The sequence below is a fragment of the Anopheles coluzzii genome, chromosome 3, assembly GCF_943734685.1.
Source record: "Anopheles coluzzii chromosome 3, AcolN3, whole genome shotgun sequence".
Taxonomy (NCBI): Eukaryota; Metazoa; Arthropoda; class Insecta; order Diptera; family Culicidae; genus Anopheles; species Anopheles coluzzii.
In genome coordinates, this window is record NC_064671.1 from 40,868,047 (window position 1) to 40,894,695 (window position 26,649).

The following is a 26,649-nucleotide window of genomic DNA, read 5'->3' on the forward strand; positions in this document are numbered from 1 at the left end:
TGCAAATGGGTCCTACAATGTACCTGCAATAAATTAACATGAAACAAATTGATTTGTTTCTCTTGCAACAAAACATGAGTTTAGCAGTTCTTCCATACGACTTGGAAACAAATTATAGGCCCAGGCCTAAGAGCAACTATAGCTTATACTCAGCTGGAATAGGGTGTGGCGATCATATCTTTATAAATCTTTTACTAGGGGCAATTAAAAGGATATCAATATATCATTAATTGTATCCTGTACTTTTTAATAATCTATTTTAGTAATTCTTGTTTTCGGGCGTCCTGTTTTTATATATATCAGATATCAGTGTTAAGCACTTAAGGCAAATAGTTGCATGCAAAAAAATAACTTTCTCCAAGTGTTGGACAAAGATCACCAAAATCTCTTGCAAAAATTATTTTAACGTTATAATTAGTTTTAATCACGTTCCTGTTTTATTCCCTTTTTCTAACACAAAGTGTTACATTAATTCAATACACCAACCAGTAACGACGTTAGCACGCATCCCGTTACTGGTTCTCGTATCGGGAGGATAAACAAATAACGGCTGTAACACAAAAAGCGTTACTTGTGGTTTTGCTCTTCGATGCTAGATGGCGCTAACATGATAATTGTGTTTTTTCATTATTGAATTGCAATAAAAAAATGTCGTTCTGTTTATTTTTCGTGTGAGTTGTAGAAATATTTATTTGTGCTCATTTCTCCCATTACATAAGCCATGTTTGGTTTTTTAAACAAAAAGGAATGTACTTAAAGCACTAAGCTCTCAACTTTGGTAGGCAGCTCTTTTGCCAATTGCTGTTGCTCGTTACCATTGTGGATTATTTCTTCCACCAACGGTAATTTCAGCACCGTCGTATCCAGCTCCTCCGCATTGTTCGTCAAGTTAAGCCGTCGGCAAAACACCAAATCACGCAACACTCCCAAATTTCGATTTACGAGCCGATTTCCACTCAGATTAATAGCATTTGCAGTGGCGAGGTAAGGAGTGTAGTGTACAACGCTCAATTGAAGTCCGGAAAGATCGATTCCCTCACTCAATTTACCAGCTTCGATCCACTGTTCTAGCCGATTTTCGATCGCCCATTTGCTGGCAAGATCAAGATAATATCCTTTCCGAAGCGCGTCGACCGTTTCCAGCTTCGTCAGATGTTGGCGTATTGTTTCGTGATAGCCACGACGGTCGATGGCTTTCATTAGCAGGGCTGCGGTAAGCAGCGTCCACTTGCTGTCCGGTTCGTACTCTAGCAGCTCGAAGCAGGAGGCAAGTTGGGCCTTCAGCACATCCACAATGGCCGACCCGAATTCGTATCCGAACTTTGGTTTCTTTACACCGACCGCACCCTCCGCCTGTATGGTTTGCAGCTGAAGGGTGAGCTCTTTTGTATCAGGCGTGACGATTGAAACCATTCCTGGGTTGCTATCTTGCTTAATGCCAAACGCACTTCTAAGCGTCCATGTCGTATCAAACGTGTTCCCGTCGGTAGCTGGCATCCATTTGCTTGCTTCGTTGCAATTATCACAGCAAGAAACTGTAAGCTTGTATCCACTCGTTGCCAGATTGACCGGTTTACTGAAGGACAGTACGGCCAGGTTTTGCTTGGCATCGATACGGCAAGCGGCCAGATCGAGCTCTGGCTGTGCATAGCCTAGCAGCCAGCGCTGGTAAAACCACGCGCTGCTATCGTTCGGATCAGTAAATGCCGCCGTAAGCACGAGTTCCAGCTCTTCTTTCAGTTTTTCTTCGCTGATTGGACGCGATGGATCTTCCACGTTCGGGAAGAGCAGCGGTAGCAGCTTGCTGCGGTAATGCCACGACGAGTAGTTGGAGAAATTTTTCTCAATCTTCTCCGTACAGAAGGCGAACTCTTTCTCCGGAGTCACGCCTGCCTTTTCCACCACATAACGTCGATAGTCCCAGCAGTGGACTGTAATTGAGCGAGTAAAGAAAACATAGCTTTAGGACTGCTCCAACGACGTGTCTACAGTGCACTTACAGTTACGCTCATCCAGCTTGAGGTACTTGGTGCATAGGTCAACCTCCTTCTGCCAGTCCGCCTTTGGTGCATTCTCCAGTATCCAGCAACGATGGTGCCAGGCACAGTACGATTTTGGATTCACCATCAGGCACATTTCCGTGAATCCAAGATCCTTATCGAACACCGCGGAACTGTCCTCATGGTGGTGTTTGCATCGGCATTAGAACAGGACGTACCGATGAGTCATCCCGACTCGGTCGAGGACAATAAAATGTACTCACCCCTCTGGCCTCGCCAGTATGCACAAGCGACGCAGGTTCCACAACGTAGCTATATCCGGATTGCTGCTCAACAGTTTTGCCGTTAGCTCCATCATTTCGGCATCGTATTCTTGCGCAGTTTTCTTCTCCAAAATACGTCCCATCGCTGCGCGGAACATCTTCACTTTTTGTTGCTGTTCCAGCTTCTTCCGAGCCGCCTCTTCAGCGCTCGTGCGGACTTTTAAACGACCATGCTAAGGAAAGGTAGGTTTTTGTGATGAATGGTGTACATGTTTTAAGAATTCCAACGATTTACGTACCATTTTGAGACAATTTTTAAGGCGTTTTCGTAGATGCGAGCAAAGCAGAGGGTTTGTTTTGGTGATTTGTTATTTTTTGTTGCCCAAAGTTTGACATTCGGGCGAACTGTCACCCAAGCAACAAATTTCGTATAAATTGCTTAGTACTGTGGGATTGTGGTTGAGAATAGGTGGTCAAATTTAGGTTTCTATGTGATTTTTCAGCATAGATTGATTTATTAACAATGAATTCCACACGAAAACATCAAATTTGTTCTCAGCATCAAAAACTAATTTCCATTCGAGCAAGAATGAGCTGTCAATAAACTTTCAACTGTGTAATTGTTCAGTTTTGTCCAGTTGGTTTATGTATTTACGCTCAATGTGCGGTGAAAAAAATCAACAAATCCATTGGTATCGGAATATCCGTGCCGAGGTACAAACGAGCCACGGATAAGCGAGCGCAAGCAGTTTGAAATCAGACGTTGAAGAGAGAGGAGGAGTTGTCGCTCGCCGGAATTGAAAAGTGCGTGCGCGTTTTGTTTAGATGTGCGGGTAATTAGTAAAACAATAGAAACGTTCTAACGTGCGTAAGTGTTGGTGCGTGCTTTACGAGCAGATTTTTTCGTTCGGAGTTCGTGTGTACAAGCATAATTATGTAAAATTCATCCCTAGTGAGTGTGCTACGAAGATTCTCCCACGCATGGCGCGGGTTATTGATTTTTGTGTTTTGTTCCATTGCATGCGTGTGTGGAGTATGTAGTGCACAAATGCGTTTTGCAAAACAAAATAAAAGAATAACAAAAATATCGTGCTTGTGGTGGCAATTGTGCGTGTGCGTATACCGGCAAAATGCCGGTTATACTTGGCGCGGTTACCATTGCCGGTGCTACGGTTGTGTTGCGTACAGAGTTTGAATTTTGCATTATTTTATCAATATCAGTGTTGGCGCTACTTTCAAACAGTGAACAACGTGTGGTGAAAAATAGTGCCAGCTATAAATGTATGAAATTAGAAGGCAAATATGGCCGGTGAACAGGAAAAACATGGCCTGCGCGGCAGCTGTTGTGTCGTCGGCGGTGTGTGGTGTGTGTTGTACCGCTTTTAAACCACGCGCGTTTGAACGTGAAAAGATGCGATATTTGAACCCGTTGGGGGAGCGAGCGATGAAGATGCTGCTGCCGATACTTTAAGGCGGTTTATTTATATTTTCCCGCTTCTTGAGTTGCGTGTTGTTTTCCGTTCTTCTGCTTCTGCTGTTCTGCTTCCGAACGGTTTCATCTGGGGCTCGAAGATCGTGACTTCCCTGTGAGTGCGACGTGCGCTTGGGGGTGGAGGGTTGATGTTGAACCTTGAACGTTTTGGAAGAGCGACGACATGCCGGGCGGCGGCACATACATTGCTTGGAGTTAGGCTGGAGTGTGTAAATGCAGATCAACGCAACCTTTGCCATGGAGCTTGTTTCCAGGTTTGTAGTTTCAATTCCTTCCTTAGTTTCATATTCATTCCAGTATAAATTATTGTGTTGGCATCTTTGGTCATCAAATATTATAATCAGTTTACGTTACAAGGGATTACAATGGAGCATGTTTAAGTGCGACCCTACAACAAGACCTGCTTTGGTCAATTGTGGCCAGTGAATATCTGTTATACAGTGGCGGCAACCTAACATTGGACACCTAATATTTGCATCTATCTTCTAACTTTGGGGCTTTCTGGACAGTCAACTTATCGGAAAACTTGATTGACACGTCGTTGAGGACACTCTTAAGATATATATATAAAAATTGTTTAATTGAAAAGGCGTAGGTCGGTCCATTTGAAGTTAAACATTCTCTATGCCTCATCAAAACGAGTTACTTAAACTTCCCAAGTTGGCTTTCTAGTTTCTAGTCATTAGTGTTGATCCATATGATGCATTGATACTTGTGTGAATGTGTTACATAAAATAAGTTTAGAACGTCAGTTTCGTCAAAATCAACAATATGGCTTGGTTTTCCATGTTTTTAGATATTGTTTCATTTTGTTTTGCCCCAGCTTAGTCAAACAATTTTCTAATTGATATGTAAAAACTGTATACCTATAGGCCATTGTGCGTTGACGCCAAATTTTAACTCAAACGCATCAATTTTAGACAATGCTCATCAATGTTTGCCTTTAAGGCATCTTTTTTTTGTCTGTAAGTCATTAATTTTTGACTCTGGTAGAAATCATGCTAATTCTGCAAGGTATTTGAGCAGATTTATGACCATTGTAATTTTACATCGCATAAAAAACAAAAACCGTGTAATTTGACAATTTTTTGTGAAAAAGTGGTGATATTTTATAAATTCTAAAGCTATTGTTTACACCTGAAAATCCATGCCAATTTTTGCCACTCCATTTAAGCTTCCAAAATTGGCGTAAGAATTGTTATGTTTAAAATGATATCAATGAAATTATTAACTACTTAATTTAAATTCAATAATGTTGGAACACACAATTTCAAACATTACGTTAAATTTTGTAAATAAAGCGATGACTCACAGTCAAAAATTGATGTCTAAGAGACGAAAATTGATGCGCATTGCCAAAAGATTATGCCTTAGAGACAAAAATTATGATATCAAGTCAAAAAATAATGCCTGAGAGACAAAAATAGATAAACATAGAGTCAAAATTTAGCGGCAACGACTGTTAATTATCCAGAAAGCTTCAATGAAATGAATGCTGGTGTGTTGTTATTGCGCAACTGTTATCCACATTTACACTGCAATTGACGAATGAATTAATCACCGATACAAGGTCCCTTTTTGGTCTACGACTAATTTACAGTTGTTGTGCTAAAAATGAAAATGATCTTAATGTCACTGGTTCTAGTGACTTTCGTTACCGAGGTTATCAGCACCAGAAACGGCGCAACATTCCAACGATTGGAAAGAATTTCATCAAAAACCTAAGTAATGCGATAATCACCTTTGCTTCGTTATCAGAATGTTATCATGAGTCAAATGTTAACTCAATAAAAATATGGCCAAATGATGGAATGTGTACAGCGTCCAAAGCACAGCTAATCCTCGCGTGCTACAATCACTTTTTTTTAAAGAATAATATTTATACTTTCTTACGAGAGGAAGAATATTTAATTTGGCTTGTAGTGAGCCATGACCTAACATTGATCTTGGTACTTTTACGAGCCATGTTTGCGATTAACGGTCTTTCGAGACTGTACTGGTCGGGTTTCTGCGCGTAAACTCTTTTCTTCTAAACCATTCCTTCATAAAACACAGCAAACTTTATGAACATGTGCGATGAGGGTATGTTTGAGCAATCATCAGGGGAGACCACAGTTGTCACGTTTGTTCCGCGCATACAACAACATCGGCGCGCAGAGAGATCACCCACTTGCGCGTTCCCGGCATCGGGCATCGTGCAATGATGGTCTCCAATTTTTCCCCCACTGATGCATTACTCTTAGTTTGGGTGTAATAAAAGTAGCTAAAATGAAGAGAAATAATGTATGTATATACATACTACCATACACACAAAACAAACAAAACGCAACACACGCACGCGCGCATCCATTCTGTAAGATATTAAAATTCAGAGCTACGAAAAGCATCGCACACAAGCATCCGATGCGTCTTAAATTTAAAGGCGAAAAGAGCGTGCACATGTGTCTCTTGCGAGCATGGACCAGTGTTTTAGCGTGTTGCCCCGCTGGACTACATGCTCCCCGTCAGTGGTGTGTTCGATGGAGAAACAGCCAAGCAAAGCGGAGCAGAAGAGGAAATCGAAGACGAGCAGCGTTAGCTCTTTACATACGGGAAGCATAAACCACAGCTTCCGCAACGAGCGAATGAGAGAGAGAGAGAGAGAGAGTGGGAGACCCGGCCAGTGCGAAAATACCTTTGAGAGGTATCCAAACCTCCAACTTTAGAAGCAAACACACCAGCACGAGACGAGAAAAGATACACAATTCGGCGAAACGCGAGCAAGCATAAGAAGGTGAACCATCAGGGCAAAAATCAAAACACCCTATCACATTGCTTGCACTTTTTTGTCGGTCGTTTTGGGTGGATGCTTTGGAGCTTGAATGGGATTTTTGTTTCCCATTTCGTTCCCAGACGCTGCGGTTGTGGTGATCTTCCTCTGGTTTCCCCATTCCATGCCCGGCATGTCGTCCAGCTATGGCAGGAACGTGGTAATGCGTCGCCGTTAGGTCAATTGTTTATTGCCCGAACCCTTGACCTGTGGGGGGCTCTCCCCACTGGCCGTTGTTTGTTGTGATCGTGTCCGTGGCGTACGATCTCGAGGTGTGATTTTTCATCTCCCCGTGCGTGCGTTTATCGCTCTTTCTTCCCATCTGCACCTGCTAATGATGCCGACCTTTTCCTCATTCGCCCGTGACCGGGATGATGGTTCACGGGAGAAGCAACCGTACCGATGACCCTTTCCTGTTCCCGGGGGCACCTCGACTAGGGTGGTTTTGGTTTTTTATTGAGCTGCGTGTGTGTGTGTATTTTGGAATTTTGGTGTCTTTCCATGGCATTATCTCGTAAACATGCGTTTTTCTTTTCGAGGATTCACAGCAAGGCAAAGGTATCACAATGAAGCGTACGTATCGTTTTTTCCGTTTTAAGGGCACTGCGCGTATGCGAGACACTTTCATGAAAAATGATCCTGCTCCATGGTCAAGCAACCGGGATGGAAGACGCACGGACGCGCCCGTGGTTCATCAATTATGCTGCACAGTCGATTGTCTCTAGCACGTTGCAGCATCCATCACTCAAACACGCGCAGCGCCGTGGTGTGTGCGTCAGTTAACTATGCGCGCGCGCCCGTGGGTCGTGGTGTATTGGAATGTGATGGACGTTCTGTGCCGAGCATTCCAATCACCGACCGGCCAACGCATGCGACAGCTTAGCTATTTCTGGTGGTTTTATGTCGAAGGCAAAAGAAAGAATGATCCATCGTGTGCTGGTAGTTCGGCGTGTACCGAGGAGAGGGTTTCGAACGGAATTTTCCTTCGCAGTTGTCTGTGTGTGCCGAATGCAAAATTTTCAGAAAAATGGATTATTTAGTACCTGAATATGTCATGCTCTTTGAGGGGTTTTGGATTTTAAAAATCTCCCAATTTTGAATTGAAACGAAGTGAATTTGTGGATTATGCTTTGTTTGCACGACCACTGTTGCACGATGACTCAAATCAAGCTCTTTACCGGTCGACCAAAAAGATCAACAAACAACACACAGCTCAGACAGCAAATCATGTTCCTTCTCCTTTGCACAATGTTGCGAAGATTAGCCCTTTAGTCGAAGGGAGGTGGTGTCACGGAGCGAGGGAATGTATTATTTGATTTAATTTGCCCGACCATGCGTAGAAACCGAATGGAAGGGATTATTAAATTTTGCCTTCACCCCGGTCATGTGCTCATCCGCTTACCCTCACTCCCATTGAATTCGCCAAATATGTCTAAGAAAACGTGAAAGAAAATACATTTGTCGTCGTTTTCTTCTTATACTTGCTGTTGACGGTGCCACTAGCAGGAGCGCAGTGTTGGAGTTTAATTATCAAAGATTTCTTTCAAACATTCGAACGACGGCAGCAGCCACACGGGGTCGGTGTTGGTTGTTGGTTGTTCGATTGCTTAGGGTTTTTCCTACCCTGGCCACAGTCATGACCGTGCGGTCATCTTCTCAGCACACACCGGCAAGCATGGCCGGTATTGGTGGGGTCTACCCCCATCGGTGTGTTCTCCATTCAATTATCTTTCATGAGTTTCAGTTTGAGCGTAAAATCATAATTCGGTTAAAAACTTCTCTTCCTGCTTAGTGGCAGGAGGTTTCGAGCGTATTGGTTTTTATCGTTCGTTGGTTCCCCCTGTTTTTGTTATTCTCGCATTGCTGGGCATTGGTTGAGCATTAAAGAAATCGAGGGAAAATAACACTCATCTCTGTGGCGCTCTGTCGCCGTTTAATAGGATCAGGAACGTATTAAAAGTCACATTCGCTGGTGACCCCTGTGGAAGGTGCGTTGTGAGGCTTTGTTTCGTAGCCGTCACGGAAGCATACAACGGACAAAGCAACGGGACAAACCTGCGTTGCTGATTATGATAAATTGAGCAAGCATGAGCATAGTCGTACAGAGCGAATGTGCCTACCGGAATGGTACCGAACTCTCTACAATAAAGTGACCCATAGCATCCTCGCGTACCATTTCTTCCCGGGAAGCACTGGTTGCCTAGAGAATTCGAAATTAATTCAATTAAACAGGGAACCGAATCTATTGGAACGTTTGCTCTTCAATGCATTACGACGTTCTGTAACCGGTTTGAAGCTGCTTAAACACAGATAGACTCATGGAGCTGCAAATAGAATCAGGTGGAGTTTATAATTGTCCATGGCTGGTGTATTTCATTGAATCTCCGTTCCCTGCATAACATAGGGCTCAATTATCTCACAATCCGTATTTCACATATATATTGTAAAATCAATGTGACCGCACACCGTTCGCCCTGGTGCACAGTTTATTGGTGTGCAGCACTATCTTCTTGATATATTTTTGAACTGAATTGCTGTTTGCATGGCTCGGTCGCATTAGTGAAGTGGGTTTTATCAGATCCTATATCTCGGTGCAGGTTTGCTCTTGGTGGTAGTAAAAAGGGTTTTAGCACATTCAGTAGATTGATTGTGAAATGGCTCATAGTTATATTGCATGCTGCAATGTTGTTTGAAATAGAGATTCGATGTTTTCTTTGGCTAGAATGACTTTTGTAATTCGGGTTACCATTTGCAGCATTGTAGAACATTATCAAACGTTTACCTTCTCAACTGAGTCTCGAGGGTGAACAACGTGTAATAAAAATCCCGTAGAGTGCAGCTTTAATGGTATTTTTTCGTGCATATGGAACGACATAGCTTTATACTTATGCTTTAGTGTTTTTCATTTCAAGGCCCATAAGTTACTACAGGTCAGTCCGACCGGTGTTTTTTAACAAACCTTCATTTGACAGTTAGGGAGTCCACAGTTTCATACAAAGTACTTACCAAGCGTTACTCACATCCTGCCAATCTCCATATAAATTCTCATCCATGATGGCGACCAACATCAGACTCATAATCTCACCTGTAGTCTATCTAGCCACCTTGAATTTTAAACAAAAAAAAAAGAATGTTATGGATGCAACTTTTTTTTTGTTAATTTTGGAACAACACTGGAAGTGATCAACGTTAAATAAAGCTCTGTGGTTAAACACCTTTTGCTTAATGACCTACTTGGTCATGTCGGCGTATGCAGGCTTTCGAGAATTACATACATTTCGAGATACTATAAAAACTGTTATTCAATTCCAAGCTTTGCGCAGTCGCGCTTTTACTTACAATGAGAGAACCATAATTTTTCCATTTTTTCCATAATTTTCAATAGATATTTTTTTTTAAATTTCAAATTAATTTGAAATATGTAATCCATTTCAAACGGCTTATGTGATTGGGTAAAATTAAAAGATAGAAAATTAGTGGATTTTTGCAGTTTGATTATTTTATCATAGTTAGATTTTAACGTTCAATAAACAAAGAAGCTGAAGGTATCACAACTTATGTTTCTTAATAACGTGTATTTTGAATTAAATTGATCCCCTACGGCGCGGACATACTTGGGAGTTTTTGTTAAAATCCTAGATGACCCTAAACCCTGTCTTTATTTGAAACAGAGAATTTTGAACTGTTTTTTTAAATTTTTCTGACACTATTACATGATACAATGGTTGAAATGTCTTACATCAATGCGTTCGTTAAGGATCCTTCCAGTTCACCCTTTTTAAGTGCATCAATTGCTGCAGTGCGTGTTCGAGAACCTACTCGAACTATTTGTAAAATCACTCCTACACACCCAACAAGGCAACGAAGAGTGTGCGGAAAGTGCCGAATGCAAAACTGTTGCACTTGAAACCCAACTTTCATAATGCAATGAATGAATAACCAGCGAGAATCCTCCAGCTCCTGCCTTACCAGCAGCTCTCTGGAGTGAGATTCGGCTTAATTGCATTTCACTGTTGCGCCAGCGTTTGGTTCTTCCTTTCCGCTGCCCGGCTGCTAGTGGGTGGTGGTACGTTCTACCATTTCCGCGTGCAAATTGCATGAAGGCTCTCGCGAACGCGGCGAGTTTTATTTATTAATAACTATTGCAACTATGCACTTAGACATGGCAGGAACGGGGGCGATTGCGTTACGCTGGAGAAGATTACTGGCAAACGCTACCCGAATCTGTGGATCCAAATCCCGTTCCTCCGTTTTGTTGGTGTTATCTTTCCCCGGCAAGAGCGGAGAAGGGGGTGCGGTGTGCATTCCCTAGGCTCGGGCACGCGGGGTAACAAACACGCTCTCTGCCGCACGCTGCAACAATCGGTTTGGTCTGCCGACCATATTTATGGTTGATCCTTCCGGTTTGCAGCTTCCCGGCTCGGATTGTGCGCGGTCCGTTAAATTGGCGTGTTCGGTTGCCAGTTGCTGCGAGTGAACAAATGAAAGTTACTACTTGCTGTTGGTGATGCAGCGCCTGATGCTGTTGCTGCGCGCCGGCAACAGCAATTGGAACTGCATTGCCCAGTAGCGCAACTCTTGCCGCGTAGCACACTCCAACGAGTAGTGTACGTCATTGTGGGCTTTTGTGGCGGCTCCACGCGATACCGGGGAGCCGAGGGTGTAAGAAACAGTTGTTGTCGTTGGTTGTTTTGGTCGATCCGTGGGTTGTGCAATGCTGCATCGTATCCTGGGCAAAGTTAAAAGGGACCCGATCCGCTTGGAAGACCGGCTTCGTCCCGAACTGCTGGAGTGAAACTAATTCTCATAAAATTTAATTTCCATTCCGCAGAAATGGTAGCCATCCACCTTCCTCCACCCTTGGACTATTTGTCTCGTGAGTGTGTCGCTGCCAGGACAGGTTTGCGGTGCAACCTTACACAATTTACAGTCAAAAGCTTGTGAGAAAAAAAGCCGCTTTTGTTGAAACATATAGAAAGCCCGTTACGAAAAAGGCTAAGGATGAAATTGATTTTATTTTCATTTTATATTTATTTTTTGTTGGAAAAGTTTCACCTTCCAACAAGGATGAGGGGATGAGTTAGTTTATCGTGCGCACTTGGGCGATGGTATGCAATTGATAGAAAAACGGTTTGCCGGCTTCCGAGGCGAAAGTTTTCCGGCTAGTTGGTCTGGTTTTGGCAGTGTTGGTAGGCATTGGTTTGGGTCCGAAAGAGCCTGCTCCCTTACCAAGTTCATCGATGGTAAATTTTAATCCAAACCCAAAACTGCACCCGTTCATCAAGCAAACGAAAGCAGGGTTTGCATTTTTTCAAGCTAGGCCGTAGGCGTACGACTGAGAAAAACAATTTCCCACCATTGCGCTCGGTTAGATTGAGTCCGGTTTTGTTCGAAGCGAAAGGAAGGATATGTGTGTGTGTGTGGGAGTCAGTTCTCGGTGTGGGTGTAGATGTGTAGGTCAACGTTGGAAGAGCCAGCCATGGAATGGATTGCTGTCGTCGGCAATGAGCCTTTCGTTCGCTTCGGCCCCCAACGTTGACGTTCGAAGAAGGGTGGCAATTTGTATAATTGCTTTTCTTTCGCCCCGATGCACCCTGCCTTCTAGGTGAAACGCTGGAAAACTTCGACCTAATAGCTACTATTACGTTATTGTTTTACAAGGATTATCGGACGCTCGGCCGGCCTGGCAGTGACGTGTCGTGATGGGCGGTCGTACAGTAGCAACTGAATTAAATCGAATAATCAAATTACTACGGCAGTTTGAAATGCGAACAAAACTGGACGCTGTGTAAACTATTTTTGCTTTTTAAGAAATCATTAAGCTTTTGTGAATTTAGCACATGTTTGTAAAAAGTATTTGGTTCTTTACTTCGTATGAAATCGTTCGTTCGTAGCAGAGTACGCAAAAAAACTCCGTTGTAAATAGGGCCTTCAAGGGCCACTCGTCGAGGCCAAATGACGCCAAATTAGTCGAGGCAGCATGAAACAACTGCAGGAAAGCGAGAAAAACCCGCGCAATGCTACTAACGCAAAGATAATTCCGTTCCCCTTGAACCGAACTGTGTGAACCCATCATTACCGTTTTGCTCGCTCGCTTTCTTCCCTCCCGTCCCGGCTAATGATGTTTGATTTTCTTCCGTTGCTGTGGCTTTGCTCCCCCTCCCCCAGAACGGTCAGGTTTTGCAGTGAAAATTTGTTTACCACCAGGTCGTGTGTGTGTGTGTGTAAGTGTGTAGGTACGCACTATACGGTTCTATATATGAGAAGCGGCAAAGCCAACCAGTCTTTGTTGCGCACCGTTTCTTTCTCTTTTTCTAATGCCACTGTAGAGCGCCATGCCAAGAAAGGGACAAGGAGTGGAAAGGAAACGTCGAAGGGAACGTTAAACGAGCGCCTTCGTGACAGCTTAAAGATAGGTTCGTGATCTAATTAGCTGCCGAAAATGATGCTTCCGTGCGCGCCTGGCTGGAGCTCGGCAGTCTCAAGAAGTGTTTCGGAGCAGATTGATTAATGAGTTGAGATCCTCGAAAATGGCTCCACGACCGCAGCGTGAGAGGTGCCCGGTGTGTTTGGAGATCGGCACTGCATGCAATGGCTGATGATATGGGTCTCCAACGGACCGCTGGACACAGTTTATTCTAATTTTCGCATCATTTTCGCACACGATCGAACCATCGGGATGAATGATGAGGTAGGAAAGTTCCGGGAGAGACGGTATACATTTTCACCCTCGTTGTGAATGATAACATTGATCGAATTAGACGCATAATGATGAAGGTGTAGCGGCTGCGAGCTATAAATCTCTTTCCAGGAAGGGTGCGCTTAATGCAATTTACACTACATGTTTTAAAATCTCGGTGAAGTGGGAGCATACAAGTTGATGCCATAAAGATCGGACGATGTATATGGTGTACCTCTTAATGTTATAGAATTTATCAAACTTCGCCATCACGCGGTGAGGGATATTTATGAATGTTGTGTGAAATGTGATAAATTGCTTTAATAAGATCACCTTCAAAGTTAGGCTTTCAATGACATTGAACAGTGATCACACAGCTTATGATACAATATGGAACATACAGTGGAACTCCGCATAACGAGTTTAAACCATTTCAGTGACTAACTCGTTATGCGGGAGGTGCTTTTCCATATAATTTGTATCTATGAAAAGTGAGATAATTGATTCCAGGACGCATCTGAAAAAATGCGTCATGTATACCACTGGGAAGATATTTCTATTTCACTGTTTCTTTTGATATTAATATTAAAATACAATTTTTAAATTAGAATTTTGCTTGAAGAAGTGGTCACTTGGTCATGATTTTTTGTTATTGTAAGCAGTTCTGCAAAATGTCACTGACTTAGTCATGACTAATTCTGGCTGAAACAAAATCATGTCAGACTCAACTCAAACAATTGGTGTGAGCATCACATGCTTGGTGACATTTTGTGCAACCAACTCTCGGTCAGTCACTTGGTCGCGATATTTTCTGTCGGTGATCCAAGTAAGTGCTCAAGAATTGGGTACTAAACATAATGTCACCAAGCATGTCACCAACTGTTTTAGTCTCACCTTAGATCATCTCAGTTGTGTATGTGAGCTCATTTGAGCCTCGTTTCAGTCATGAGTGATAGTGACTTGAGCAGTGGTATTGGGCAACACTATTTACAGCCAGAAAAATCAGTATTATGCTTGCGCCGGCATTAAGCTCAGCTTGTCAGTCAGAGTATCGCGTTGGACTCAAGCATTCGCATGTCGCGTTTGGAATGTCATGACGCACTTTCATTGAGTATCAGCAATGAGCATAAAGCTACCACGTGTATGTTCATTGTTTTCATTGGTGAACATCTCGGGATGCGCATGACAAACTCTTCCAAGTGGCAACAATTGGCGTCTTCATTCAACAAGTAGGTCCAGAAAAGCGCGCATGAAACACTTGTCAATGTAACTTACACTTGTGCCTGACAAAATAATACAAATTAGTTTTTTTTATTAAACTATGTGTAGTATGAAAACGCTCATTTGCCTCAAAATTAAATAAATGTTCTAAATAAACCGGTCGTAATCTTGATTTCACATCAAGACCGAAAAAATACTGAGCGATTAGATTTGCATTTAATGCTAAGAAACATACTGATGATAATATAAACCATCAATTTTGTTCTATAATTTATTGTAGCTTCCAATCAGCAGGGTGTTACTCAATTTCACACAATGTTGAGATGCACTATGTAGACGGGTTTAGTTTAGTTTTCAACTAGATTCGAATGATGCATTTGAAGTTCTATGCATTGCCGCTGTGGTGTCACACGTTAGAATAGACACATGACATGGTTAAGTGACGGTGCAAATTCATTCCCTTTTATCGAAGTGATAAAGCGTTACAGTTAAGCTGCTGAAGGCATAAAGAGGAACTGGCTTACGTGGATGTGCATCATGTTCCGGGATAATAAAGGCCATCTGTCGTCTTATCTTCGTTGTGATTGTGCTTGGAATAGTTGAGAAGAGGCAATCCCTTACTTACCCTGAAATACCGTAACACCATGAGGGAGCTAAGTTTGCTCTTAAACATTGCTTGAATATTGCTCAACAGCCTGTACACCAGATTTCAACGATTCTTGCCACCACAGAATGTGTTCCCCCGAAAGGGGAGCAAATGTGTGTGTGTGTTTTTGCTGCTTTGGCCATTCGAGCGTCTGCAGCAAGCAACCCTTCCCGTGCATTCACGTCACATTACACCTCGATAACGATACCAATAAGAATCGCATTGTCACTTTGGAATGGAACCGCATTTGAATTTCAATAACCAATCGCCTTAGCACCCATTCATTCTTGGCCCATTTACTGTGTACGAACAGCGCAGGAAGCTTCGGGGAGGTGTAGTGCATTCTCTCGCTCGTGCGCGTGCACATTTTGTGCTCCTTCTGCTGCTTTGGTTACTTTCTGCAACTGAATGCAATGCATTTAGGTGTAATTCCCAATGCGAGCAGATGAGCCTTTTCCGCCTTGTTCCGTGCCTTTGCTCTTCGCTGTATTAAAGCCAACGAATCATAAGCCTGTATCGGAGGATGCCTCACGAAAGTCGCATTACCCCTAGTGTGGAGAGCAAAATGGATACATCGCCGATCGCTTACCACAGATATGGGAAATTATGGCGGATATGTACACCACTTCACCAAATCAGCTTTTAGTCTGTTGGTGTGTGTGTGTATATGTGTGCTGTGAACACTAAAACCCTTGCTTGCATCGAATGAAAAGGTGTCTTCTGCTTGCGCTAACGCAACTAACGTGCTCAGTGGAATTGAAATTACCATAATCGATTCTTCGATTTTATGCTAATTTCTTACATCGTTATATATTTCCCCCTCCACCCGATCGAACCCGTCGCCGAATGCCTTGAAGTTTGTTTTCTTATGCGATACACAACCTCCGCGGTGCTATTACAACTCAGCGGGAGGAATGAAAGGGTTCATCCAGCGAGTCCTGGATTTCTTTGGGCTTTTTTTGTTGGGTTTTTTACCGACGGTGAACAGGATGGGAGGTAATGCTGACAGTTGTTTTTTTTTTTCTTCAAGGAGTTTAAGTGGTCCAATACAAGGAAGTGTTTTGCAGGGGAAAGGGTGTAAAATACGAGCCCAAAATACTATTGGTGTTTTGTGTTATGTCGTAAGGGTTTGGCTGACGAGTACTGCCTGCACACCACGTTCTGGTCAAGTGGAAACGTTTACAGGGATTGTGTTTGTTCCATCGCGTCAAAATGTGTCCGTGTGTGTGTTTTTATGTGTGATAAGAATTGTGGTTACTTCTTTGTACGAAGAGCATCAAATAATAAGTGAGAGGTACCGACCGGGCAACTGCAGAAAGGGAAAGTAAACTCACCATAACCACCGCCACATAGATGGAAGGATGTAGTGTCAGGCACGCACCATGAATACATAAACGTGTACGATTTTTATGATCGACGGTGGCAAATATCATCGGAATCGAATTTGATTTGATTGGAATTCGCTTATGGCAAAAGCGGCTGAACAGGAAAAGCAAAGTGATAGGGGAAACAACAGAAAGGGGAACTACATTACATGGACGGCTTGCTATGGGAGCGGGCAAAGGAACTAGAACCATCCGGGAGGTGGAAAATCAAATTAGAAATTCTCCACATGTTCAAGAAATACTTTAGCCAAGATAAATGTGTTTGATAACATTATTTTAGGAAGTACTGATTACTTACTTACTTACCAATAATTATTGTATTTTCTATTCCATCTATTTTCTATTTTCCATTCTATGTAGTGTTAGTAACCATATCCCTATGTTTGTTAATATTCTTTGACTTTAATTATTCATTTATTTTCATTTATTATCAGCTTCTTTATTTTCAGCTCGGAAGTACGCCAATAAGACGTATAGAACCTCTCCAAACTTAACTTGCTATGTGATTGGTAAGTTGAAATGGAGGCGCTTGACTTGTTCGTGTTTGATGTTTTGCCCCTTCCAAGTGTCTTCGTTGGTAGGTCTAACTGTAGCAGAATAGCACCAACGCCGATGGTCTGTTTGGGTTCGAATGCTCCTCAGCCCTACACCAAAAAGTGGTGACTGCAAAGGAATCAAGCCGCTGGGTCAAATCATTTACCAGTGATGTGTGTTGTGCCTTGTGAGAAGTGGGCACACAACTGCTTATATGGCTGGGCGCGCAGTCTATACGCATCACAACCAATCGTCTTTTTGAATCTGGTGACCGCAAACCAAGTTAGGATGTAGTGAGAGTAAGGAGCTAAGTGGAGAAAAAAGGATGTCTCGTTATAGACGACGCGCTATCGACGAACGACGAAACCAAAGTTCTATATATATATATACAACTCTGTTGGTAGTGCCGTCCTGCGATTAAGGGCGAGGGAACGATGGCACCCTAATAAGGACACTGGGGTGGAAGGCTGGAGCTATAGCTTAGGGGTTTGGAAATAGCTGCAGACCGTGCAACGTTCAGCCGTAATGGCAGAAAGCACCACCTGCCACCGTCCGGCATGTATGGATAGTCGTCCGAGTGGAGGTGGCACTATGGGGCGAAAGGTTATAGAACCCAATCAACACGTTCGTTACGCAAACGGGTTTGCTGCATGGCAGACGTAGAGCATGGCAAAGTGAGTGAATCGCAAAAGGAGGAGGCTATGTGGTCGGTTTGTAGGCGAAGCAGAGGACGACTTATGAGCTGCCCTGTAGCGTATATCGTCACTGTCTGCTATGGTGCATGGGCGGTGGTGTGGGTGGGCTGAAAATGCACAACCCGAGCCGAACCAACCCTTCCATCCTACTGGATGCTTATTTAGGGGTCTCACGAAATGGTTTAGTGTGGAGTATTTCATAACCATTCGCAAACAAATCCTCCAAGTACACGCATACACACACATACTGGCACACTGGCTGGCACACTCTACACTGTATGGCAGGCGTAAATTTAGGCGAAAACAATCGTACAGACACACAGACACACGCGTACACGCATACAGCTAAACACACAATCCTACCCCAGGACAAGGGCGATAACAGCTCAGGGGGAGGAGAGTAGCGCACACAGCGATGGACGCACTTTTTTTTTAACGCTTTTCCGACCCCGTCCGGAACACTTCCGTGTTTGTATTAGTATGCGTGTGTGTGTCGAGTATGTTTACAAATTTTCCTAAGTGGAGTTTTCTTTTGAAGGATGGCGGTGGATGGTGTTACACGAATCGCTTTCTTGCGGAATGAGAGTGAGAGAGCGAAAGAAAAAAGGAGTGAGAGGGTTATTTTTTGCGCTGAAATTCACTTTTTTTGTTGTTGCAAAAATGGTAAAATCTACTATCGCATCAACACTAGCTGGTGCTACATTACAAAAGTAGCCGGGATTGTATTTTTTTCTGGTTGTATGTCAGAAAGAAACGAATTGTGCGGAGATGCACCTACACAGCTAAAAATATAATTGTAATTATTTTTTCAATAGTTTATAATATATAAAAAATGTAACAATATTAGTATCTTAGATGTTGGGTACAAAATGATTTGTTGCAAAAAAGTCTGCAACTATTGTATCTACATTTAACACAATCGCAAACACAAATACAAAACAGTACAAACACATACACATATTCGACTCTGCTCCGCGCCATGACTTGGTGCTGAATTCTACGCGTGTGTGCGTTGGTGTGGTAGCTGGTGTAAGTAAAACTTGCTCTCATCCTAACAGCCCAACACCAACACAACCGCACGCAAGCTAGCACTTTTCCGATACTTCCCGACGAAGAGAGAACAAGTTCTATGCACACACCATCGACAGGACGAATTTCCACAACCCAAACAGGGAGAGGTAGAAACATAGAATGAGAGAGAGGAAGAGAGAGCAAGAGAAAGAGACCCCTTAATTGCACTGTGTGTTCTGAAGCGAGAAAGCAAGGACGAGACGGCCGTTCTTCCCGTAACGGCACTATACGCGGCGCGTGCGTTCGTGCGTGGAACGGTGGTGGTAAATTTTATTGATTTTACCGTCAGAACCATTTTGCCAACAGCTCAGTCTCTCTCTCTTGGAGCTGGGAAAAATCCGTGTACCACCACTACCAACCACAGCATTTTCCAGAGAGGGTAGGATTTTCCTTTTCGTTCGTATTGTAACGATCGAAAAGAGATAGAACGTTAGAGAGCCAATGCTCTCAGCGGTCGTTTTGTGTGAACGTGTGTGTGTGTGTGCGTACTTGTGAGCTGTATTTCGGTGCAAGATTTTCCAAGAGCTCTTTCGGCTCTGGCCATCCTCAGTTTGTGGTGAAGTTGTGCAGAAGTCGTCTGGAGAAAGTTGTGCCACCCCGAGTGTGCCATCGATTAGTGTTGTAGCAGGGAAAAGATTAGTGAAAAAAATACAAGTCGCTCCCTTCTCTCTAAGGGTGGATTGCAGAGGTGGCTACTTTTTGTGTGGTTGAATTGTGTGATTTTTCCTAGTGCTTAAAAGATCTACAAACGCACGGTTAGTGTGATATGGTTATGATGTTTGCGTGTAAAAAAGGCAAATAGGAGAAAATTCTTCACTGGAGCTCCCGAGAATAGAGGGAGCACCAGGAACGAGAGCAAGCGTGCACAGTGGTGTGTCGGCGTGGTTGTGCTTTCTGATTTGCGAATTTCCTTTCGCTTGCCGAAAAGAAGGATAACAGTTCCGTGGCTATATGATAGGCGAAAGCTTAAGTTGCAGAGTGAATGTTGTTTTTGGTATACTAAGTGAATGGAGAAAAACACGTGCAATTAGTACAATTGCAAGAAAAAAGGCACCTGTTTCTGCAGCCATTGCTTGAAGCTATCTATCGGTCATTAATGGAATAAAATCATCTCCTGCTCAGGATGCTGAAATGAGCAATTTTCATCTACCGATAACGTTTACTACAAAGGTAAGCAAGCAAGTGTAGTTTACAGTGGCTAGAAGATGGATGTTACCGCTCGCACAAGCAGCTCGACCACATTAATTTTGCGTCATTCCATCGTCGGTCGTAGCGCTGCTACACACCACCGCCCGGAAAAATGGGCGCAGCCTGTGTCCTCATTTCCGATTCCATCTGCGTGATGCGCGTGTAGCCTGCGAGCATGAATGGACTTTTCACCTGACAGCTTGGTCGGGAAAAGGAGAGCGACAGTGAGAGAAAGAGAGAGAGAGTGACAGAGGGAAAAGTTGGATGTGTAAATTTGGTTTGCGTGTGTTTGTGTGTGCAGGAGTGTTTAATTTTAGCAAAAATCACAAAAATCATGTAAATTACAACATTTCATGCAACGCAATGAACAATTACAAAACGGTTCGGAGCGAAGCAAGCAGATAGTGCGATGAAGGGAGTGGGAGATGCGGCGTGCGTGGAAATGGGTTTGCTCGCGTATGTGTGGTTTGGGAAAATAGCGTTATCCTTATAACGCCGTCTGAACCTGCTCCTGCCGAGCATACACTTTTTTGGCGAGAGAAAACAAATATGGCGGCGCATGGCAGCTGTCCCGAGTTCTCGTGTACTGAAAATTCCGATATATCGAGCCCGGAGTGAGCGGCCGGAGAGCGTACGTGGGCACCGCTCCTAGTAGCGGCGCGGAAAGCGCTAGAAAGCGGGAAATACTACTACGCGCGAGCAGGTCCGGTGCGGTGGAGACACCATCGGGGATGTAAAATGGGTAGTGATGACGAGCATGAGTGTAAGTGTTTGTGTGGGTTTACCTCAGAGAGCTGTTATCCTGATGGTTAAGCATGTATGTGTGTGAGGGACTGAGCAAAGGGACACAGAGAGAAAGAGAGTTTGTGATTGCGAAAAATGGTAGGAATAGAATAAAGTGTTGGAAACCCTCCGCCACAAAGCTCCCTTCGTTGGTGGTTTGGCCACGCGAACTCCTTTTAAAAGCCTCCCCGAGCAATGTGTTCTCCATCTACAGTGAATGGTCTCGGAATGGTTTTTGCACTCTTTTGCCTACTGAACACATACAAAAACTGCATTTCGTGCGGTCCTGCGACGGTGGAGCACATCATGAATGTGTATGTGTCGCTCAGGATAACGTTATAATGAGTTTTGAGACTCGGAGTCATGCTATATCCTCTTCGACAGTGTGAGTAGGCGTTGGTGTGGAAGCAGTAATGATGTCCGTTTGAAACGGTTGAGTAAAAGCAGCAGCATCAGCAGCAGAACATGCACATCACCGTTGGAAAAATGAAGGAAATTTGTACATTATTCAGAACATCGAGAGTGGAACTGCATTTTCTCTTTCTTTCTCTCTCTCTTTATGGCTTGTTTGCCAGATAATTTCGCTACTACAACCTTTTCCCAAAGGGGCCGAGTTATCTCAACGGGAGAGCGGGAGTTCACTTTTTGTTTGCTTTTTCGTTGCATTGTGCCGTGCCGATAGTAGAGCAGGAAAAATCGGCCGTTTTTCTTCCCTGGTGGAAAACGCGAAATTCCGTGTGCAGTTCCCAAATCACATAAATCACACAATAGGTACACGGGCGATCTCTCTGGGGTGTATATGTGTGCAGAGCACATTCACATTTGTTTGTACATTTTGCACACATGAAGTTTTTTTTATTGCTGGCTGCATAATGTAGCTTTAAGTGGAGGATGGAGAATTCAAGCGGCGCGGTATGCTCTCCATTTTTAATGCGTTTCATCGAGGAAAACGGTGCAAGCTTGGTCAAAAATTCTTGGAAATGGATTGTGCTTCTGTTTCCGTTATGAGCGCGTGAATGGATACTTTTATACTTGCAATAAATTTTCTCCACAGAGCTACGGTATTCACCATTGCAACTGGTTGTGCTTTTTGTTGCGTTTTTAGCACGACACCATTGAAATGTCCTAACATATTAGGAAAACTACTGGCAAAGAGTTATATTAGTAAAATAGACAAGCAAAATGTTACAAATATGTTTTAGTTATATTAATTATCGCAAATATATGCTTGAACAGACTCTCTACATTTGTGATACAATCAAATGTTGACAGTAAAATTTTCTTCCTTATATGGTGTGTTTTATTGTTGAGAAAGATATAAATCGTTAGCACAAAAAGTGTTAACAATACGGCTAGTAAAAAGCCGTCATATTTAAAACTAAATAAATAAAATTTGGTCTGTTCGATTATACCGCTGCGTGTTAGCGAAAAGATACAGCCCTTTTGATTGGTATGATAAAAATCTGAATTTCAAATAGTGGTAGAGAAATATGATCAAAATTGAACCGTATTATCCGTGAAAAGGCGTACACGTCAAAACGGTAGGCAATTTTACTTTAAACCTAACAAGTTTCAACACCAACCAAACTTGAATGAAATGGAAAACTCGCCTCAAGGTTAGCTATACTCAATCGCACGCGCGTTTTACTTGAGCTTGTCTCATCCTGTTTAAATGCGCCGCTCTCAAGATGATGCCTGTGGCGTGTGCCACATAGTGCGCAGTTTCCGGTGTTGGTCTCGAGTCGAGTGAGGCGCCACGGCATTTAATTACTTTTTGCCGGAGCAAAAAGATACTTGTCTTACAGTTTTCTCTAACCTTGCTGGTACCTTTACGTCCTCTTACCGTTTTCAAGCTGTGCGAGAGGTAACAGCATGGCGTTTGCTACGTGCAGCGCGTCGCTCGTTGAAATTTTATTCCTGACACCTGAACCACCTTGTTATAACGAAAGAAGACCATGGGTGGCGATAATCGCAGACGTTAGCAAAGCAACTAACAATGTCCATCCTTGGAAGGCAAACTTGGCTCTGCCCCTGGTGACCACAATTGGTGATTTTGTTTGATTTTAAGAGTGGTATGGCAGAGAGTGCAATGTGCAAATAAGACTCAAACTAAAACGTACCTGGGCTGGGCGTTGCTAAAAGCGGAAGTTTCCTCCCCGAAAGGACGGATAAAGCAACAAGAATGTCACCCTCGGTGGAAAGGAATGGGGAAAAAAGTTACACAAAACGTAGAATTAATAACTGGAAATTGAATTTTCAAATGCCACTACACAATAGAGCAGGAAGCGGCACCAGGGAGCCAGGGAATTGCAATCCTGTGCAATGGTTTGCGAACGGATGTACGTAACCAAGGAGCTCGCTGCTTACAAATATGGCGGTGCTCTCGACCGTACCTACGTTTCCTGTTCCTGTGCTCGCTGTTCCAGCTGGTGTGTGTACGTACTGTTGCTGCACGGTGTACTGTTGCTGAACGGTACGGCAAGCAATTATTTGAGCAACGTCTTTCACGATCGGGCGAACCATTAGTGAAATGAAATTTGCCAGTTATTTTTTATTGTACAAATTTGCCTCTCCGTACACAATCCTTCTCGCCACCCAAAACCGAATTTAAGGTGGTAAAGAACGTTCGTAAATGATCGCTTTGATGCCCTGCAGCTGCAGTTTGCTGCTGCTGTGTTGTTCTGGGTTGTTTAATTTTACGCTCGCTAAATATGCATCCACCATCGCGGATTTTGCTCTTTGGGGGCAGTCTGTACATTTCCCTCCAAATTGAACGTTAATGTATTTGTGGATAAATGTGATTACTAATTGCTTCTTCCCAATCGAAGTGATAAAACTTTTAATGACTCTTGTTGCATCGTTTTCTTTTGGTTAGCGATGTTACCGTAGGGCCGTTGGTGGTTGGAATTGTTTTAGCTTCGAAACCGTATCGAGTTGCTCATAGATGTTGTTTAGCGAACGTGTGACCGCACATGGAGGCGTTTCGCGGTGAAATAATCTAACATTTTTATTACGATGGCGATGAAAACAGTTGAAAAGCTCTTACCAACACCACCACCGTCTACAAATCCTACCGTCAAGTGGTTATAGCTCCTATTCATTTAACTCAACATCGCTCCGGGAAGGAGTGTAGAGCGCCCTGTGCTTGACCTGCGGGACAGCTTTAGTACGTACGTAAATCGTTCGCTTATCGGATCCTCGTGAATGACAGCCAAAAGCTTGTTCCCTGGAAAGTGCCGACCGAATGCCTTCCTTCTTAACGCGGGGATCGATCGTAACGGAGCGTACGCGCGTGCCATAGGCATGTTCTCTCTGCCTCTTTTTCTCCTTTCTTACATTCCTTGTAAATACCTTGAATACCATACGATTGCATGCGATTACATTTATCGAGCGAGCGATGTAATAATTGACAAAATTATCCTATTGCATGTTAGCTGGCCTAGTTAGCGGCCCCAGTTGTTCGTCTGTTCGTGGCGGTGCTGGCGGTGAGGATGTTATGCAGTGCTTGGTGCGCTACTAACGCCTCACACAAGAAGGAACCTGAACGGGAGGGGAAAACTCGACGGACGTTGCGAATACGCGCAAACGTGGCTCTCACGATTCATGATTTTATGTTAATTTTTATGATCCTTAAATTTAGTGTCTGCTGTCGAGGAAAAACGGCCAAGGAATGTTGTACTTTGAGCGGGAGGGTTGCCGGCGGCGGTGCTCATTTGTGTTTTCATGGCAAAAGCGTCAAAAAGCAAAACACGGAGGGTGTGGGTTTGTTTGTGAGATGGTGGCTTTGTGGCTTTTGCAAGCACTGCTTGATGTTGGTAGCAACGTTCTTCTGGAAACGCGTTTTACACACCTTTTCCTTTCGACGTTGGGTTCGGGGACGTTGCAAAGCTTCTCATCCCGATTCGGTACGCGCGCGCGCACCCCTCACTCTCGTCGGCTAGACACTTGACCGTCCCGAAAATTCTCTTTCATGTTTGGGGAAATGTTTCTTCTGGTTCTTCACCATACTAGAGGCGAGATTGTGAAACTGTTGGCATGTGAGGATAAAGATGGAAAGATTTTTTTTGTTGCGGCTCTATGCAAATGCCTTGCGGTATTTCTGTTGCTGATTCCTAGGAGGTGCGGTGATTTCTCTACCAGCTTGGTTTAATTTCATTCCGGCTATATACTGGGTCGGAAAAGCAGGGCATGAAAGGAAAAAAAAACACTCGAATCGCTTATCTTTTAGAGTGGAGGCTTTTAATTGCAAAATGAACAAAGCATCAATTTTCTAGAAGCTGGAGTTCGAAGATTAGTAACATATTCTGGGAATGGCGAACTTTTGCAAGAAAATATTTCATGAAACATGAAACATAATGGCCATTTTTTACTAATTTATGACAGAAACGACTTTTTGAACTTTGATTACCTAGTTATCTATCAATGAACAAACAAAATTATTTTTGTTTATTATATAGTCATTTAAAGTTTTATATGATCTTGTTATCATTTTCGGGACTTTGAATGATTTTTTAAATAATATTTTAATAATATCACTGAATGGTTTTAATCCTTACAGCTTCATGAAAATCATGAAACTTTTCTATCAATGTACTCCATGATTTATTTAATATATGCTAAAAATCTAAGTAAATAATGGCACTTTCCTCGTAAATCACTATTATTTTTTGAATTTTTTCTAGCATTTTTCCCAGTATTAGCATGTCCGTGATTTTTTCCTCAAACTCGATATCGAAGCGTAGCATTCAATTATTCAATATTCCTTTCTTGGAAATGCAATAAAGTGCATGGTGGGACGGAAGCTGGCAACAGCCGTCGGTGTGCCCTCCCCCGTGACAGCAAATCGTTTGCCACCGTGCTGTCGTCTTGCCCTTAGTTGACAGTGCGCTAGTCGTTCGTTGCGATGCAGAAACTAATCCAATTAGCGAAAGTTCAACCACACACTACTGTACCCGTGCTCGGTGCGCCGTGATTCTTACGGTACCGGCTGGAGGTAGGGGTCGGTTTTTGGGATCGGGCCTGCGAGAGCCGATGAGTTCTTGCCGGCAACAGCCAAGCGACACCAATTACGGCCCTCTTTACGATGCATGATGGGAAATGGGTACGCGGAAAGAACAAATGCCAAACCAATAGTGAACAATGACGCCGTCCCGTTTATTGACGTCGTCGGCGTTCGGGTGGAAGCCAAAGTGGACTTCTCACGATTGAGCTGGAATGGGTCGAATCAATCATACAGCAGGAGGCAACTATTCAAATTGTTTCTGATACGCACTTACGGGTGCTTTCGAGTTGTTTGTAGAGCGTATTGCACTTAGAAGGAATGCAGGAAGCTGCTGTGCATGAGATCATTAGTTGTCGGAGCAGGATTGTGTCTGTTCTCATGTTGATTAGTAATGTGTATGCAGTGGTAGCTAAAGCTTACCAAAATCAATCAATTTGTACCGGAATACATCTTTCTTTCGGTCGTGAAAGAATGCAAATAACCTACCACGGTCAAGAGCGGCTCGCCGGGTAATCATAGAGCAGCACAGTAATGCGATTGATTGAAAATAATGGTGAGATCTCGCCTTTTTTCCGGTCTTGGGTTGGCCTGCGCCCAGGTTGTCAGGTCACGACATCAACCGCAGCTGACCACTAATTTCGCACTGTCTCTAGGTGGGGATACATTCAAGTATATTCCCACCAAAGAATGCATCAGGTTGTAGCTTCTTGCTGGCAACTTAATATCGATCAACGGCAAAAGTAATTGCAAAATAGGAATGAGAAAAATAAATATATCCATGTTCAGTGCAAGACTAAATTGAAGCCGAAATGCATGTGCTGTATTGTAGCGGTGTAGCGAACAGAAACTTAAGCACGGTTGGTATCAAAACTGTGGACGTG

The 26,649-nt window shown here is 43.4% G+C and overlaps 2 protein-coding genes across 17 annotated transcripts in view; one reads left to right on the forward strand and one right to left on the reverse strand.

Moving 5' to 3' along the window:
- Window positions 1-654: 654 nt before the first annotated feature.
- LOC120958489 (geranylgeranyl transferase type-2 subunit alpha) lies at window positions 655-2,658 on the reverse strand. Its single transcript, XM_049609064.1, has 4 exons — window positions 2,563-2,658; window positions 2,264-2,496; window positions 2,001-2,173; window positions 655-1,931 (listed from the first exon to the last, which is right to left on the reverse strand). The coding sequence occupies exons 1-4, from the start codon at window positions 2,563-2,565 to the stop codon at window positions 754-756; spliced, it is 1,587 nt and encodes a 528-aa protein (XP_049465021.1). The 5' UTR covers window positions 2,566-2,658; the 3' UTR covers window positions 655-753.
- A 358-nt stretch (window positions 2,659-3,016) lies between these two features.
- LOC120959188 (neural-cadherin) overlaps window positions 3,017-26,649 on the forward strand; it is a 258,035-nt gene continuing 234,402 nt past the window's right edge. For 5 of the 16 annotated variants that reach the window (XM_049609862.1, XM_049609871.1, XM_049609873.1 and 2 more), the window contains exon 1: window positions 3,022-3,131. The gene's annotated coding sequence lies outside the window, so the exon portion shown is untranslated. Of the gene's footprint in view, window positions 3,142-3,191; window positions 3,216-19,319; window positions 19,551-26,649 lie in introns of those variants that run through there. The other 11 variants (XM_049609875.1, XM_049609874.1, XM_049609863.1 and 8 more) reach the window with 10 other exon arrangements.